The sequence below is a fragment of the Megascapheus bottae genome, chromosome 15, assembly GCF_031878675.1.
Source record: "Megascapheus bottae isolate mThoBot1 chromosome 15, mThoBot2.hap1, whole genome shotgun sequence".
NCBI classification, from domain to species: domain Eukaryota; kingdom Metazoa; phylum Chordata; class Mammalia; order Rodentia; family Geomyidae; genus Megascapheus; species Megascapheus bottae.
This window is the reverse complement of record NC_143523.1, coordinates 18,711,089-18,726,435: the sequence shown is the minus strand read 5'-3', so window position 1 is coordinate 18,726,435 and position 15,347 is coordinate 18,711,089. Positions and strand designations below refer to the sequence as shown.

The 15,347-nt window shown below is 38.7% G+C and overlaps 1 protein-coding gene across 1 annotated transcript in view; it reads left to right on the top strand.

Moving 5' to 3' along the window:
* The window catches only part of Sorcs3 (sortilin related VPS10 domain containing receptor 3), a 380,666-nt gene that overhangs the window by 348,657 nt on the left and 16,662 nt on the right, over positions 1–15,347 (top strand). The window contains exons 20-22 of the mRNA XM_090345517.1: positions 3,255–3,388; positions 13,353–13,476; positions 14,733–14,845. Of these exons, the coding sequence (XP_090201643.1) occupies positions 3,255–3,388; positions 13,353–13,476; positions 14,733–14,845 (371 nt within the window). The remainder of the gene's footprint in view (positions 1–3,254; positions 3,389–13,352; positions 13,477–14,732; positions 14,846–15,347) is intronic.

The following is a 15,347-nucleotide window of genomic DNA, read 5'->3' as shown; positions in this document are numbered from 1 at the left end:
TGTTCTACAGGAAGTGTACTCACTACCTTACGCATGTAAATCCTCTCTATGTCACCCTAACAAAAAACCTTTCAAAAAGAGAGATATGGTTTCTTAGAATTATTTCTAAGCAAACGTACTTGACCTGAAGCAGGGATTCATCTCACCATGTTGGTCACTTTATGAAGTCCTATTCTTTTGATATCTGATATGAATTTAGAGAGAACACAAAATGCAATCTGTGTTCCCCCTATTTTCTTTGTGCCCTTGGCCTCAGTCCTACAGTGTCAGCCCTGACTCATCAAGGCCCCCAAGTGAGAGAAAGCTGAGAAGACTTTCTAGGGCCTCCAGCCATGGTAGAACATGGCTAAGCTGTGGTAAAACCAGGGTGACGAGGGATGGAACTTCATTCTTTTGGAGGGAATCTCAATGAGAACGAAAACAATGACTTTGGGCAAAAGAGGCCTCAGAAGAAGAGGAGGAGTAAGAGGGTAGGAGGTGTGAACTCAGCCTGGAGAAAGTGGAGAAAGGTGCTATGGAATTCTTGTGGGAAACCAGGCTTTTTTTTTTTTTTTTTTTTTTTTTGCCGGTCCTGGGGCTTGGTCTCAGGGCCTAACCACTGTTCTTGGGCTTTCCTCAAAGCTAATATCCTACCACTTGAGATCTCAGCACCACTTCTAGCTTTTTCTGTGTATGTGGTACTGAGGAATTGAACCCAGGGCTTCATGCATGCTAGGCAAGCACTCTACCACTAGGCCAAACAGCCACCCTGAAACCAGGTTTCTTATATCCTTCTTAGAGTGTGGGATAGTCAGAAGACTCCCCTGCCCCCTCCCCCCCCAACACCCACTCCCACTAGCTTCACTCTTCCTCATTGATCAGAGCATGCGAGTAATGGAGAGGAAATAGTCAGGTAAATTATTAAAAACAAAGCTTTGGAGGTAGCAGTATTTTTTCACACTCTATCTTCTTTAATTGATTTCCAGCATATCATACAAAAATAACATAAATTTGTTCATTTGGAATAATCAAACCTTCAGCCAAATGTATATGAAGTGACAAGGTTGAAATTATTTGCTGGGATTGTCTTAAGGTGCCATATCTCTGTCGTCATGTCAAAGAGCTATAGGTAGAAAGTATTTTCTGGCTGTGGGTTACATAGATTCTTAAATTTTTTTGCTTCATTAAGCTTTTTAATTTAGAGAAATTGAGTACATTTATTATGTACAATATGGTGTTATGATATATATATATATATATAATGGAGTAGTTTATTGGGGCTAATTAGCATGCATTAACCTCTCATGCTTTGTTTTTCTGGTGCGATTAGTCAAAATCTATTTGTGATGATATTCAAAATTACAATTAAGTGATCATAACCATCACAGTACAATGTATCCATTAAATTTGGTCTTCCTATTTTACTGCAATTTAAAATCCTTGGAGCATCATTTAACCCATCCCAGCTCCATTGTTCTCTGGGAATCACCATGCTACTTCATGCTTTTGTGAGTCCAGCATTCCTAGATTACACATGTGAATGAGATGTCTGGCTTTCCTCATTCTAGGTTTGATTTATTTCACTTAACAGGATGTTCTCCAGGGGTCAACCACATTGACTCAAATCACTGGAGGCAAAAAAGCCCTCAGAGTTGGAAAAAATACCAGACCTATCTCCCAAACTGGCATACTCATGATATTTTTAAATTTTTAATGCACTTTTATTGTTATTGTAAAGGTGATGGACAAAGGGCTTACAGTTATATAAGTCAGATAAAGAGTACATTTTATAGATGATTGGATCAAGAAGATGTGGTACTTATATGCGATGGGATTCTTATGCTGCCATCAGAAAGAATGACATTGCCCCTTCCTTTGCTGTCTGCCAATTTTTCCTTCCATCCCCATCCATTGGGTATGTAGTTCATTTTTCAATATAGTGTCTATGGAGTCTGTCACTGCTACATTTGTTCATCCTAGCACTTGTAATTTTTCATTTTGTTTTGTCACTCAATGAAATTAAAATCTCACTTCTGCCTGGGAATGTTTGTGGATTACTCTCTTATTTGCTGGTGTAGCATTAAATGCTGCTTGCATCAGTTCTTTGGGAGAAATAGAGGAAGAAGGTTTATTATTTTGCAACTTGGCATTTGGAACCTGTCTTTTTCCCACTTTGTGAACTGGCTTTTCCAGCATCTGACTCAGTTCTGCAGGTGTTGAAGTTCAGACAGTGCTTTGAACCCAAATCTCTAGACAGGTCTAATGATCAAACATGAAACAGACTGTTGTTTCTCTTCTTATTTTTTACTAAGGTATAGCTTTGTCCTTGGATTGCAATACACAATGAACACTCTCGCTAGGATGGTTTCCCATACATAAATTAAGTTTGGATATCACTCAAGAAAGCTGAACCTGCTTTGAATCCCCTCTGTGCAGCAGGACTTCCTTTATTTTATTGTCAGGGTAATGTGTAGAGCGATTACAGTTACATTCACCAGGTAGTGGGTGCAGTATTTCTCACACATTGATATCCCTTCTCATGTTTTTTGACCCATTTCCCTCCCCTCATACCCTCCTAATCATCTTGTTTCCCCCCCCTTTCCTATTTCAAATAAACAATTAAACATATATACAACATACCAGGTAACAAAGTCAGATACAGTAACAATATGAAATTAACCAAAGGGCAAAAAAAGAGAAGAGAAATGACATAGTACATTAAGAACAACAATCACACAAGATAAAGTTCTTGTTTCCATATCCTAAAGATCATTTCATTTAGTCTCATCCTATATGATCTTATGTACCTAGGTTTTGAGCTATTGTGATCCTCTGCTAGGAGAGTCCTAGATGTGTACTAATTATTACAAATGAGGGAAACCATTGAGCCTATGTTCTTTTGGGTCTGGCTTACTTCATTTAATATGATTTTTTCCAAGTCTTTCCATTTCCTTACAAATGGGGCAATGACATTCTTTCTGATGGCAGCATAAGAATTCCATTGTGTATAAGTACCACATCTTGTTGATCTAATCATCTACTGAGGGGCATCTGCGTTGGTTTCATATCTTCGCTATGGTAAATAGTGCTAGCAAGACTTCCTTTGCAGAACACTCTTCCTAGCACTTGTGAGTTTGTGGTCATTGTCGTTATTACTTTATTTTAGGGGTGATCATTGAGATGAAGATGAAAAATCTAGAGTGTGGTAATGTTTGCTAGCTTGTTCTGAGGATATATGAACTGACTTTTGGTTCTTTCTTTTCCTATTCCTTTAGGTCCTGTGGAACACGTCCACCTTCGAGTCCCATTTGTTGCCATAAGAAATAAAGAAGTAAATATCAGTGCAGTCGTGTGGCCTAGTCAGCTGGGGACCCTTACATACTTCTGGTGGTTCGGCAACAGCACAAAGGTTTGGCCTTTTCTGATCGGTATCCACGTTGAACTGCACTGAAACCTCCAGCACTGCTGCTTCTGATTCAGTGTCAGGGGCTTCATGATGTTAAGAACCCACAGAGCTGAATAAGAGATAGCCTCCCTCTATGAGTCCATTTCTTTAATAGGGGATATTTGAGTAAGGCTGAGGAAGGACAAAGTACTTTGAGACACTCTATAAACCTACATCCTCTTATTCCTCCAATCAAGACTTCTAAATTGCATTTTCTCCATTTTCTTTAATCCTGGCCTTCCCATTAACTACTCATGCAATAGCAAAAAATTTACTTGGCATCTTGAGATTCAGGGATCCTGACTGTCAAAAGTGAACTGGACATCTAAATGTAGGTTGTGTTATAACACACTTAAAGAATCCTCACCAACAGCTACCCTGTATTGTATAAAACTTAAAGTTTGTAGGCAAGGCATTGAGCTTTCTCTCTCTCAGAATAAGAAACTCAACACTCGAACACTGGATTTTCTAGGTGGTCCCTACCCTGAGTACCTGATGATAGAAGTGCCTATTTCAAGAGTGACAGGAATTCCATGATAGAGCAGGATTCCTCAATTAAATTAATGTTCTTTAATTCTTTTATAATGCCCAGAAACTTGAAGCCCCCCAGAAGTATCGCCAGAGGCCAAAGATCAATGCAAACTGCAATGAGTCGTTTATTGAGGAGCTCCAGCACGGGTCTCTGCGCACTGATAATTGAGTGCAGACCAGAGGCCCCAAGCCCAAAATTACAGCACCTTTTATACATTCTTTGGTAGGGGGAAGGCCCCAGCAAGCATTAGCAACAAATCAATACACCATGTGGGAAAATTCATACCAAACTTCTAGCAATGATTGGCACAACACAAAATGGGAAAGGGGCGGAGGCTAATCACTGGTCAGGTTAGAGGGCTGTCGTGCTTTGAACTGATTGGACGGAGCCCCTATGGTGATTCTAGGAGGATGGTTTTATCTCCATGATAATGGGCTTGCGATTGATTGATATTTGCCCTAGTTTGCTGACCCCTGCAAGTCCGACCTTGTAGATGCCAGATGGCAACTATCTCTAGCTCCAGGCCTAGGTGGAGGGTCTGGAATGTGTATACTCCCTTTCAGAGGGTAACTCATGCTCCAGATCCGGGAGTGTCTGGGGCTCAAGGGCGAGTGGGTGGTTGTAGATTAGTCACAAGAACTGCTGTTACCTTCCTCAAGGTTATAGCAAGCAAGTATACAGAAGCAGAAAGGCGAGTTAAAGAAAATACAAATTCAATACAAATTCAAAAATGCAAATGGCTAGCACAGGTTCATCAAAAACATAGATATATATTTTTCTACGCTCCTCACTTTCATTCTTTCCTTTATCCCTTTTTTTCCTTTTCTTTTCTCCCCCATTCCCTCCCCCTCTATTTTCTTTCCTTTCCTTACTCTCTCCCTCCCTCCTTTTCTTTCCCAGTTTCAGAGTTTCTACTTAGGGCTTCTTTCTTGCTTAGCTTGCTTGGTTTGCTTGGCTTGCTTGCTTGCTCAGTTGGTGCTCTACCACTTGAGTCACATCTCCAGCCCTGATTTTTGCTGTTTATTTTGGAAATGGAGCCTTAAGCACTTGTCTGTCCTAGCTGGCTTCAAACTGAAATCCTCTAGGTTTCAATATCCTGAGTAGCTAGGATTATAGGTATAAGCCATTAGTGCCTGGCTTCATTTCAGGTTGTTGGTAAATAATATTCCACTATCTAGATCTCCACTGAAGGATAACTCGGTCACTTCCAATTGCTGACAATTACAAATAAAGTTGCTCTAACCATCTTGTTCAAGTTGTCATGTCCTTTGAATAAGTTCCAAAGTATGATTATTTGATCGTGTTGTAGCAACATGTTTGATTCTGTAAGAAGCTATAAATCCATCTTCCAAACTGCTCACACCATTTTGCACTCCCACTAGCAAGGAGAAATCCTGTTTTTCTACATTCCCCCAATTCCATTTAGATGTGTCATACTCCAGATTTCAACCATTGTAAAAGGGTCCAATTTTGAGTTTCTTTGATGGTGTAATATATGGAGAATATATCTGTTCTATAGATCTTCAGTGAGTTTTCTTTTTGCCCATTACAAATGTAGTTTGTTCTAGGTTTTACTGTAAATACTTCTTTTTATATTTATATAATAATCCTGATATCTCATTTCCATGCAGTCAGTAATTTGTCTGTTCATTTTCCTAAATATTAGTTTTTCAGAGCACAAAAGTTTAATTTGAATGAAGTCCATCTTATCAATTGTTTGTTTCATAGCTTGTGCTTTGAGTGTTTTATCTAAAAATTCATTGTCATTGCAAGGCTATATGACTTTTTTTCCTGTGCTATCTTCTAGAATTTAGAAGTTCTGGGCTTCATATATAGGTTTAGAATTCATTTTAATGAATGTAGATGGTTTTTATGTAATGTATATGGTTAGATTCATTTTCTTTGGCACATGCAAATCCAGATTTTCGAGAAATTTTTGCTTTTTTGTCAGAGAGCACAGGGATACATTCTGACTCTTCTATTCATCTATTTTTCTTTTCTGTCATTAATGTCATACTTCCTTGATTACTATAGATTTATTGTGTATCCTGGAGTTAGGTACACATATTCATTTACCTTTCCATACTGAGTTGGATATTATAGGTTTTTTTGCATTTCCCTATAAATGTAGAATATACATTCATTTATATTTCCTAAGTAACTTATTGGATTTTCACTTCGGATTCCATCACATCTATACATAAAGTAGCCAAGATCTAACCTTTTGACTATTTTGTCATTTTATTCACGAACATGGATATTTCTCTGTTTAGTTATTCTTTGATTTTATTCACCATATCTATAGTTAAAGTTCTAAAAAGCATACATATATTTTATTAGATTTATATCTAAGTACTATATGTTTTGTGGTCAATTATGTGGTCTACTCTGAGTGATGTTCTTTGTGAACTTGAATCCAATATGTATTCTGCACTTTTTAATAAGTTTATCTATGTGTGTCTATTAATTACATAAGGTGGCTTGATTGGATTGTAGAGTTCAACTGGGTCATTATTGATTTTTCCCCTTTTAGTATATCACTTGAACTGTTTTTAAAGCTTCATTTATAGCTCCCTAGAATTGCAATACACATTTAAATTAATAATATCCTATATTAAATACCACTTCATGGGTAGTGTAAGTACTTAAGAATGACAATACAGAGATGTGAGCCACTGGACTGTCTAGAGTTGTTTTAAGATTACCTATTGTCATTATAGTTTGGGAGTCTTTTTTTAAAAAAATTAACGGGGCCATGAGTTTGGCCTAGTGGTAGAGGGCTTGCCTAACATGCACAAAGACCCAGGTTCTATTCCTTGGTATCCCATACATAGAAAAAGCTGAAAGTGGTGCTGTGGTTCAAGTGGTAATGTTCTAGCATGTCTCTCTAGCATGTCTAGAGAGAATAAAGTGGAATTTTCCTGGTGCCTTTCCTAGGACTTCAATTCAGGACTTGAATATTGAATTCCCTGAATTTTTTCTGCTCAAGACTAGCATTTTTGCCACTTGAACCACTGCTCTGCTTCCAGGTTTTTGGTGGTTAATTGGAGGCTTATGTGCTCTCCTGCTGGGGTTGGCTTTAAGCTACAATCTTTAGGCTCCAGCTTCCTGAATAGGTAGGATTATAGGCATGGGATACTGGTAATCAGTGAGTTACAAAGTGGATTTTTATAATAAGATAATCATAGGTTCTAATCCAGGCAGATTCTTCTGTTCTCTATACTTTTAGCAAAACCATTTAATTTCTTTGAATATTAGTTTTATTAATTATACTGTCTGCAGAACAGCGGTAGTAACTATCATTGATTATTGCTTTGATGATTATGTTAAGATGTTATGAGTCACTTAGAAGATATCTAAACATTGGAAATATTAGACTGTTGTGTTAGTCATTTGCACTAATACAATGGATATCTAGGTGACAAATGTAACCTTGTTCTACAGATTACATTCCTGTGTAAAATAAGTGTTTGTTCTGTTTGAAAGGAATACATTTTCATTAGTACATTTTATTAGCACCATTCTTGAAACCCATGAAAGTGGAAAATACTTGATCCGATAAGCACCATCATTGAGTGGCAAGAACAAAATGAATATCTTTGGGTTCATTGAGAATGCTGTGATGTAAGACTTATTTAGTTCCCATTCACTACCACATTTCTCTGTAAAAGAAATATCAATTTTTTATCCTTAGAATTGGCTTTGTAGTCGGCACTTAGTATACATTATTGTATTTAATCATCAGAACAACACTGACCAAAGAGAAATGATCATACTTGTAAAAGGAATGCATTTGGGTTTATAACCTTGGATGGGCATGTTTTAGAGTGTGTGTGTGTGTGTGTGTGTGTGTGTGTGTGTGTGTATGCGTGTGTGTGTATGTGTGTGTGCATGTGTGTGTGCATATGCATATATGCATGTACATGCATGGGAGAGAGAGACTGATTGATTCACTCAAGCAGTTAAATTAAATCAACCTTTAAGTTTGTTTATTTAAAAGAGAGAGCTGATTCCCTTTACACACAGTTTAAAACCAACCCTTATCTTGATACTGGTAACATAGTACAACATTATCCCTGCCTTCCAAAAGGCAACATTCTAGGTGAGAAGGAATGGTGAACACACATGCAGTAATCGCTGAGCATGTATGATACGGACGTAAATAGAAAAGAGCAACCATTCCTGATCCAGATGTTGGCTTTCATGCCTACAAACCTCTCAGTGGAGTGTGTGAAATTGCATCAGGCCCACCATGGATCCTTTTCAGGAATTGTATTTTGTACTTGATGTTGTAGAGAATACAAAGCAGTATAAATTCCATCGTTGCCTTCAAAAAATGAAGTCTATTTGATAACATGAGGTTAACAACTAAGACACAAGAGAGGAAGGCAGTAGGAATGAATGAATGCTGGCCATTTCAAACAACCTAGGGAGGAATGGATGCAGGCTTTGTGGGTTACAGAGTGAGTCGTGTTTGAAACTGATCTTAAGATGGCCACAGAAGAAGCAGGAAACTCGAGGCTGAGTGAGAAAAAGGAGATCTGAGTCTTGGAAATGGTTGGGCTCTATATGGACTGATCCGGCAAGACAAAGTAGAAGATTCACTTCACAGAAGACAGAAGAGGGCTGGGAGTTTGGCCTAGTGGTAGAGTGCTTGCTTAGCATGCACGAAGACCTGGGTTCGATTCCTCGGTACCACATACATAGAAAAAAAGCAGGAAGTGGTGCTGAGGCTCAAGTGGTAGTGCGCTAGCCTTGAGAAAGTCCAAGGACAGTGCTCAGGCCCTGAGCTCAAGCCCAGGACTGGCAAAATAAATAAATAAATAAATAAATAAATAAATAAATAAATAAATAAAAGAAAGAAGATAGAAGAAAGAAATGAATGATGGGAGGTTAGGAAATACTGTTAATATTGTTGTTAAATGTAAGAGTTTGAATACTGGGTACACTAAGAAGAAACAAGATCAGTCTGAGGCTGGCCCTGGGGACAATAATCAAGACCTTTATTTTATTGTAACAACTAAAGCAAAAGGGACAAAGGACATAGCTCAAGAAATAGACCGCTTGCCTAGCAACGGCAAGGCCCATTAATGAATGTATAGTAAATTAAAAAAAAGAGGATGCTAAATTAGAGTTAGGTAGTAGGTTAAGGGATAGAACCAGACTCATGGACATTAATATTTTTGGATGTCCAATACTTTCCAAGAATTTTTGTGTGTATTTTAGTATGTGTGTGTACATTTAAGATAAAGATTTCTCACTTAAAATTTTCACATTAATGCCTAATCATAACTTAGCTATGAATGCTATTTTTCTTCTTGTTTCTGTGTGTGGTTGTCATTTTGACAGGGTTCTAAGCATGATAATTCTGCATGTCTATATATATTCATTATGTATTGGATTACATATATGTATAAATATACATTATATACACATGTGTACATATTCTGCCTTTTCTACTATATGATAAGCACTTACAGTGCATTAGTGTATGATCTACTGGAGGTCTCAAGTTAGGCAAGCATCAGGATGGAGGAGTCTGCCCAATTTGGGAACAGCAGCTTTCACAACAATGTAGGGCTTGTGTGATGGATAGCACACTTGTGACTTCCCCTCTGTGGAAAACCAGTGGGGTCTGCATGAAAAGAATCCCCTGCAGTTCCCAATTCCCTTCGCCAAGCAGAAGTCTTCTAACAAAGTAGTTCCTCAGAGCTTTGTTGGTTTCTTGCTGGGCTCAGTTGGGAATACCTGACCTTTCTCACATGAAGGCTTCTTCATAGGAAGGGAAGTAACTCACCGCCTAAGCTGGGCACGAGGTATTATTCCAAGGGCTGCAGCTGCGACAAAGAAGAGGCAGAGAAGTCAATTGACTGGCCGGCTGAATTTGTATGGCTCTGAATGGCCAATTTGCTGGGATTAGCCAAGGTCTGGCTTAATAAATGTGTCGGCGTGCCTAATAGATTTGAGTAAATGAACCTTAAAATACTTGATTTAATTTAGCACTGGGTACCAGATAGCAGCATCCAGTGAAGAACTCAGGGATTCTGTTGAGTGTTCCAGCTTGGCGAGGAAGGTGATGTCATAACTGCTGATGATAAACAAAAGCAATTTGGAAAACAAAGTTAGCCTTTTGCCATTTCCCTAACGTGGCTGCCTGTGGCTCATCACCCCATTTGGTGAGATTTGTTTGCTGTGGCTGTGTGCCCTGACTGGCTAGCAGAATAGTGTACATTCTCCCATCTCAGATAGCATTTTCCTTGTCCTGCAGCTCTTCACTCTCACTTGGCCCTAAACTCCTAGGGAAGCAACCAGATAAGATCTGCGGAGACTGGGATTGTATACCGCTCAGAAGAGCTGCAGGGGCCAGCATAGTACAACCACCTGAGGGTTGATCAAGTGACTATCCTGAAGAGAGGAGATGACTCTACATCTAACTAAGCTCAGAGGAGAAGGACAAGGAAGTAATGCAGGTTTCCCAAAGTGAAAACTAGTAAGATAGGAAGAGGTCTGGCAGTAAGAGGCAGGACAGGATGAGAGAAAGCTAAAGGTAGCAACGTGAACCAGAAGGGTACTGTCACAGCAGAGGGAGTCACTCTAGCGGTCATGAAGAAAAGCACACATTGTATGCATTTTATAAATTTTTCTCCTAGCATTTTACTATGAAAAATTTCAGAGGTATATGAAAATATGAAGAACATTTTTTCAAAGAACATGCATTTACTCTGTTGGTTCTATCCATCTATCAATCAATTCTTTGGTTGTTTTGATTCAATTCAAAGTGTATTTCAGAAATACACTTTGCTCTAAAAGATTCAGCATGCAAATCTAATCATTGCTCATCCAGTCTTGACACTATTTTGTCTATCGGGATATAAAATGTATCTGTGATAGAATGCATAAATCTACAGTGTATGGTTACTGAGTTGGACAGAGGCATTCACCTGTATAAAGCAAACTCCTATCGATATATCATATTACTATCATACCAGAAAGTTTCCACTTAACTGTTCTTTTTCAATCAGTTTGCACTACTTTTTAAATCATATAGATTAGATTTGCCTTTCTAGAACCTCATAAAAAGTAACCATACACTACAAATTTGCTTATTTTACCACTCCTTGTTTGATGATTTATATATATACACATATATGGCATACATATGTAAATATATATACATCTTATGTATATATATGTGATATATATCATACATACAATAAGTATGCTACTTATGTCAATGTTTATGTTAATATTTGTTCTTTTGTATTTATTATATTTAAATATTACTGTTTATTTTCCTACTGATAAATTTCTTTCCTGTTTAAGATTTTCTCTGAACATCCAAACATTTGTGTGTGTGTGTGTGTGTGTGTGTGTGTGTGTGTGTCTGTCTGTCTGTCTGTCTGTCTGTCTGTCTGTCCTCTAGGGTTTGAACTCATATTGCTCAAGATCAGTGGTCTACAACTTAACAGCTCCACTTCTGGCTTCCTGATAGTTAATTAGAGATAAGAGTCTCACAGATTTTCTTGGTCATGATAACTTCAAACCATGATTCTAAGATCTCAGCCTCCTTGAGTAGATAGGATTACAGGCATGAGTCACTGGTACCCCACTTGAATATTTCTTTTATTATTCACAAGCATGTGTTTTCTCTTGATTAAATTCCTAGGACAGTAATGGCTAAATCATAAACTACATGATAGTCTAACCACTTTGCAAAGGGCTTTTGATTCAAGCCACACTTTTTCTTAAATACTGGTAGTATTTTTCATTCCTACTCACATTGTGTGACAGTTCTAATTGTTTCAGCATCTTCAACATGGTTTGTAGTTCTTTTAGCCATTCTGCTAGAGGATTTGAGGTATTTTAATTTGAAAGAACATAACCAAATTAATGAAGCATCTGAAAGCCTTCAGACACATAATACTTAATATGTTGACCCGTGGGAACCTGGAAGTAATGTCTAAAGCCATTTGCTAACCCCTTCGATCTAACAACTCAATAAGTCCTCACAGATTTTTCTAACCGAAGCCTTTCATTTAGAAGAAGGGGAAGAAGAAAGCCAGAATGGGGACAGACTCGGCCATACATCATTCATTAGAATACTAACAGTGAAGGAGTCTGCAGCCATTGTCTTAGTCACATGAGAAACGGCACAAGCCTTTGTGTTCATGTGATTCTTTCATTTCTTGGCCTTGGCAGATGCACTGTGCTGAGCTCAACTTGACATGAACATACTTTTCACCACAGGACTCTAAACTGCAAGAGCATCATTATGATGTGGGGGCAGACATGTGTATCCCCTCTCTACTTCAGAGGAACTTAAATTTTTGTCTACTCTCATTGAGCCATAGAATGGGGAAGCATTGGGGCCGGGAGTTTGGCCTAGTGGTAAAGTGCTTGCCTAGCATGCACGAAGACCCGGGTTCGATTCCTCGGTACCACATCCATAGCAAAAAGCCGAAAGTGGTGCTGAGGCTCAAGTGGTAGACTGATAGCCTTGAGAAAGTCCAAGGACAGGCATCTGAAGCTTCAGGTATATCTCTTAAGATGCCCAACTCTAATCATCAGTCTGTTCATAAAAAAGAGCTGTAAGATTTTAGAACAAAAAGCAAAATTGAATTATTATTTCAGAGGTCCAGTCCAGAATTATGAGCTAGAAAGGCATTTCAGTCATGCAAGAGCCTCATAGGCTTAACCTAGATTCACTCTCCTAAAGAGTAGCTCTATGCTCCTTCACCAGTTACATTATTCCTCTGTATATTGTAGTTCTCACATTTTGATCACTTGCCTTAGATCAATCTCCTAGCATTATTTCTAACCTCCCAAAATTTAGGAAAATTTAAAGGCCCTGGACTTTAAGAGGATTTTAAATAATTTCAATTTCAAGGTGTGACTTCTCTCTTCTTTCCAAAATTCATTAGCTTTGACCAAGATTACAATTTCCAAGGAAAACTTTGAAGGAACATGACTATATATATATTTATGTGTAATACAAAGAAGAGTCAACAGAATGATGAATCCAACACACACACACTCCATTATATGAAAGACAGTATACCTAAATCTAGAGTGTCTAGTCATACCATTTCCCAGTATTTAGCACGGTGTTTGAAATTCATTGATTAAAAATGTATTCATAACCCCCTTGATCCAATCTATGAATCCTCAAATTTTATTAATTCTTAAATGGACTCATCCTCTCTCTACCTTCTGGAGAAACCACTGCATTTCATCTGTAAGCTTTACAGAATTCTTGTGTTCTATTTTTCTTTTTGAGGTGGGATCCCTTGGGGTCTAAACTATGCAGAGTGACAGCCTGGTGAGATGAGCAGGAGAGGAAGGAGCTGGGATGCCCACTGAGGACTAAAATGGGTGTTGCTGTTGTCCTTCTTGCAGCCACTTATCACCTTGGACAGCAGCGTCTCCTTCACCTTCTTCACAGAGGGAACCAACACCATCACTGTGCAGGTGGCTGCTGGGAATGCCCTTATCCAGGACACAAAAGATATCGCCGTTCATGGTGAGCACTAAAAATGACCCATTGTGGCCTCCTCCCTGTCTATCCAGTCAGCTCCCTCCACTCACCCTAGGGGCAACCAAGCTGCGAGAAAAATAATAGAGGTCCAAATTCAAGTATACCTCCTTCCTCGCTCCTGGATAGAGGATCCATATTATAAAGGAATTTGATCACAGAGTTACATGCAAGCCCCAGTGGTGTGTCTGCATCACAATCTATTGTGATTCACAGTTTTGAGACATGTATTTTGTGTTGATCTGGTAAGGTGATCGTAGCTGCTAGATCCATGCGTCTGCAATGCGAGTTTAGCCTCTACTTTGTGAGATGGAAATGAGTGGTTCCCCAAAGCAAAAAGAGTCATGGTCCCTGCCTTTGAAGGCTAAAACCTTAAAGAAAAGCAGGAGGAAGTGATAACACAATTCCTGTTCTGTTCACAGTCTCAGCAAAGCCATTCTTCCTTACTAAGTTTAATTTAAATGGGATTAATGACTCTTCTGCCAGTCCACTGAGCCTGCTGCAGGTTTCTAGACATAGACTCAATCACTATAGCTTTCTAGAAAGTTGTACTCAGACAGGTGAGCCTTTGAGCCAACTCATATTCTGTTTTACCCAGGTAACCTTTTTTTTTTTGCTACGTCTTTGCCAACTTGGCACTCAGGTTCTGTATTGGTCAATTGGTATTGTATTTTTTAAGTAAACAGTTTTATAAATGTGTAACTTTGATTCTGGAAAATGTCCAATTTCTATTGGCTTCATGCATTACCAACAAGTACATACCTTGTGCCCTCACCAACCAGATCAACAGTGGAGCACCGTCTTACAATCAACCCAGGGACCACTTGCTCTCCTACTGAGGCACATTTTAAAGTAACAACAAAGAAATTTAAGAAAGAAGTGTACAAACCTTCAACCCAGCCATGCACAAACTGTTAGAGCTCTGGGGTGGTTTTACCCCAAAGGGGTAGATCATTACCTACACATATTTGCCTTGGAGTTTCCTGGTTATGTTTCTTTCCAGATAGTATGTTTTCTACAGGAAAAAAATGTTTAAAATCCAAAAAACTAAGGACACTCAAAGGAGCACACATCAGCTTCTAATCAGCACATTCTATTTCATTTCAAAATTCATCAAGTAGGCTGAAAGCAAGGAATTGTGTCTGTAGCCTTCTGACAAGAGAGCTGTAAGGCTTAGTGGAAGGCCTCACACACTGTCTCATCTCACTCTGCCAGCCTCACTCCCACATTCTGTCTCCTTGCAGAATACTTCCAATCTCAGCTCCTGTCTTTCTCTCCTAATCTGGATTACCATAATCCTGACATTCCTGAATGGAGGCAAGATATTGGCAATGTCATCAAGCGAGCTCTAGTTAAAGTAAGTTGACTATTGATTATTTAAGACTCTGTGAACAAAGAAAAATCAGCTAGATAGTGTGGATAAAAGTACATTTTCCTGGATAAAAGCATTTCTACAGGTAGTTAAGGGTTATTTATTTCTGATTTCTATGTTAAGAAAGAAGGGGGAAAAAGGAAAAGAAGGAAGGAAAGAAGGAAAGGAAAAGAGAAAAAGAATGGAAGGAAGGAAAAGACGCAAGGAAAGAAAGAAGAGAGGAAGGAAGGAAGGAAGGAAGGAAGGAAGGAAGGAAGGAAGGAAGGAAGGAAGGAAGGAAGGGCCAGGTGTCTGTGGCTCAAGTCTGGAATCCTAGCTGAGATCTGAGGATCATGGTTTGAAGCCAGCCTAGGTAGGAATCTCTGTGAGACTTATCTCCAATAAACTACTTAGAAAAAAGCCAGAATGGCTTTGTAGTTTGGGTGGTAGAATGCAAATCTTAAGCAAAAAGAGGCTCAGGGACAACACCCAGGTCTTAAGTTTAAGC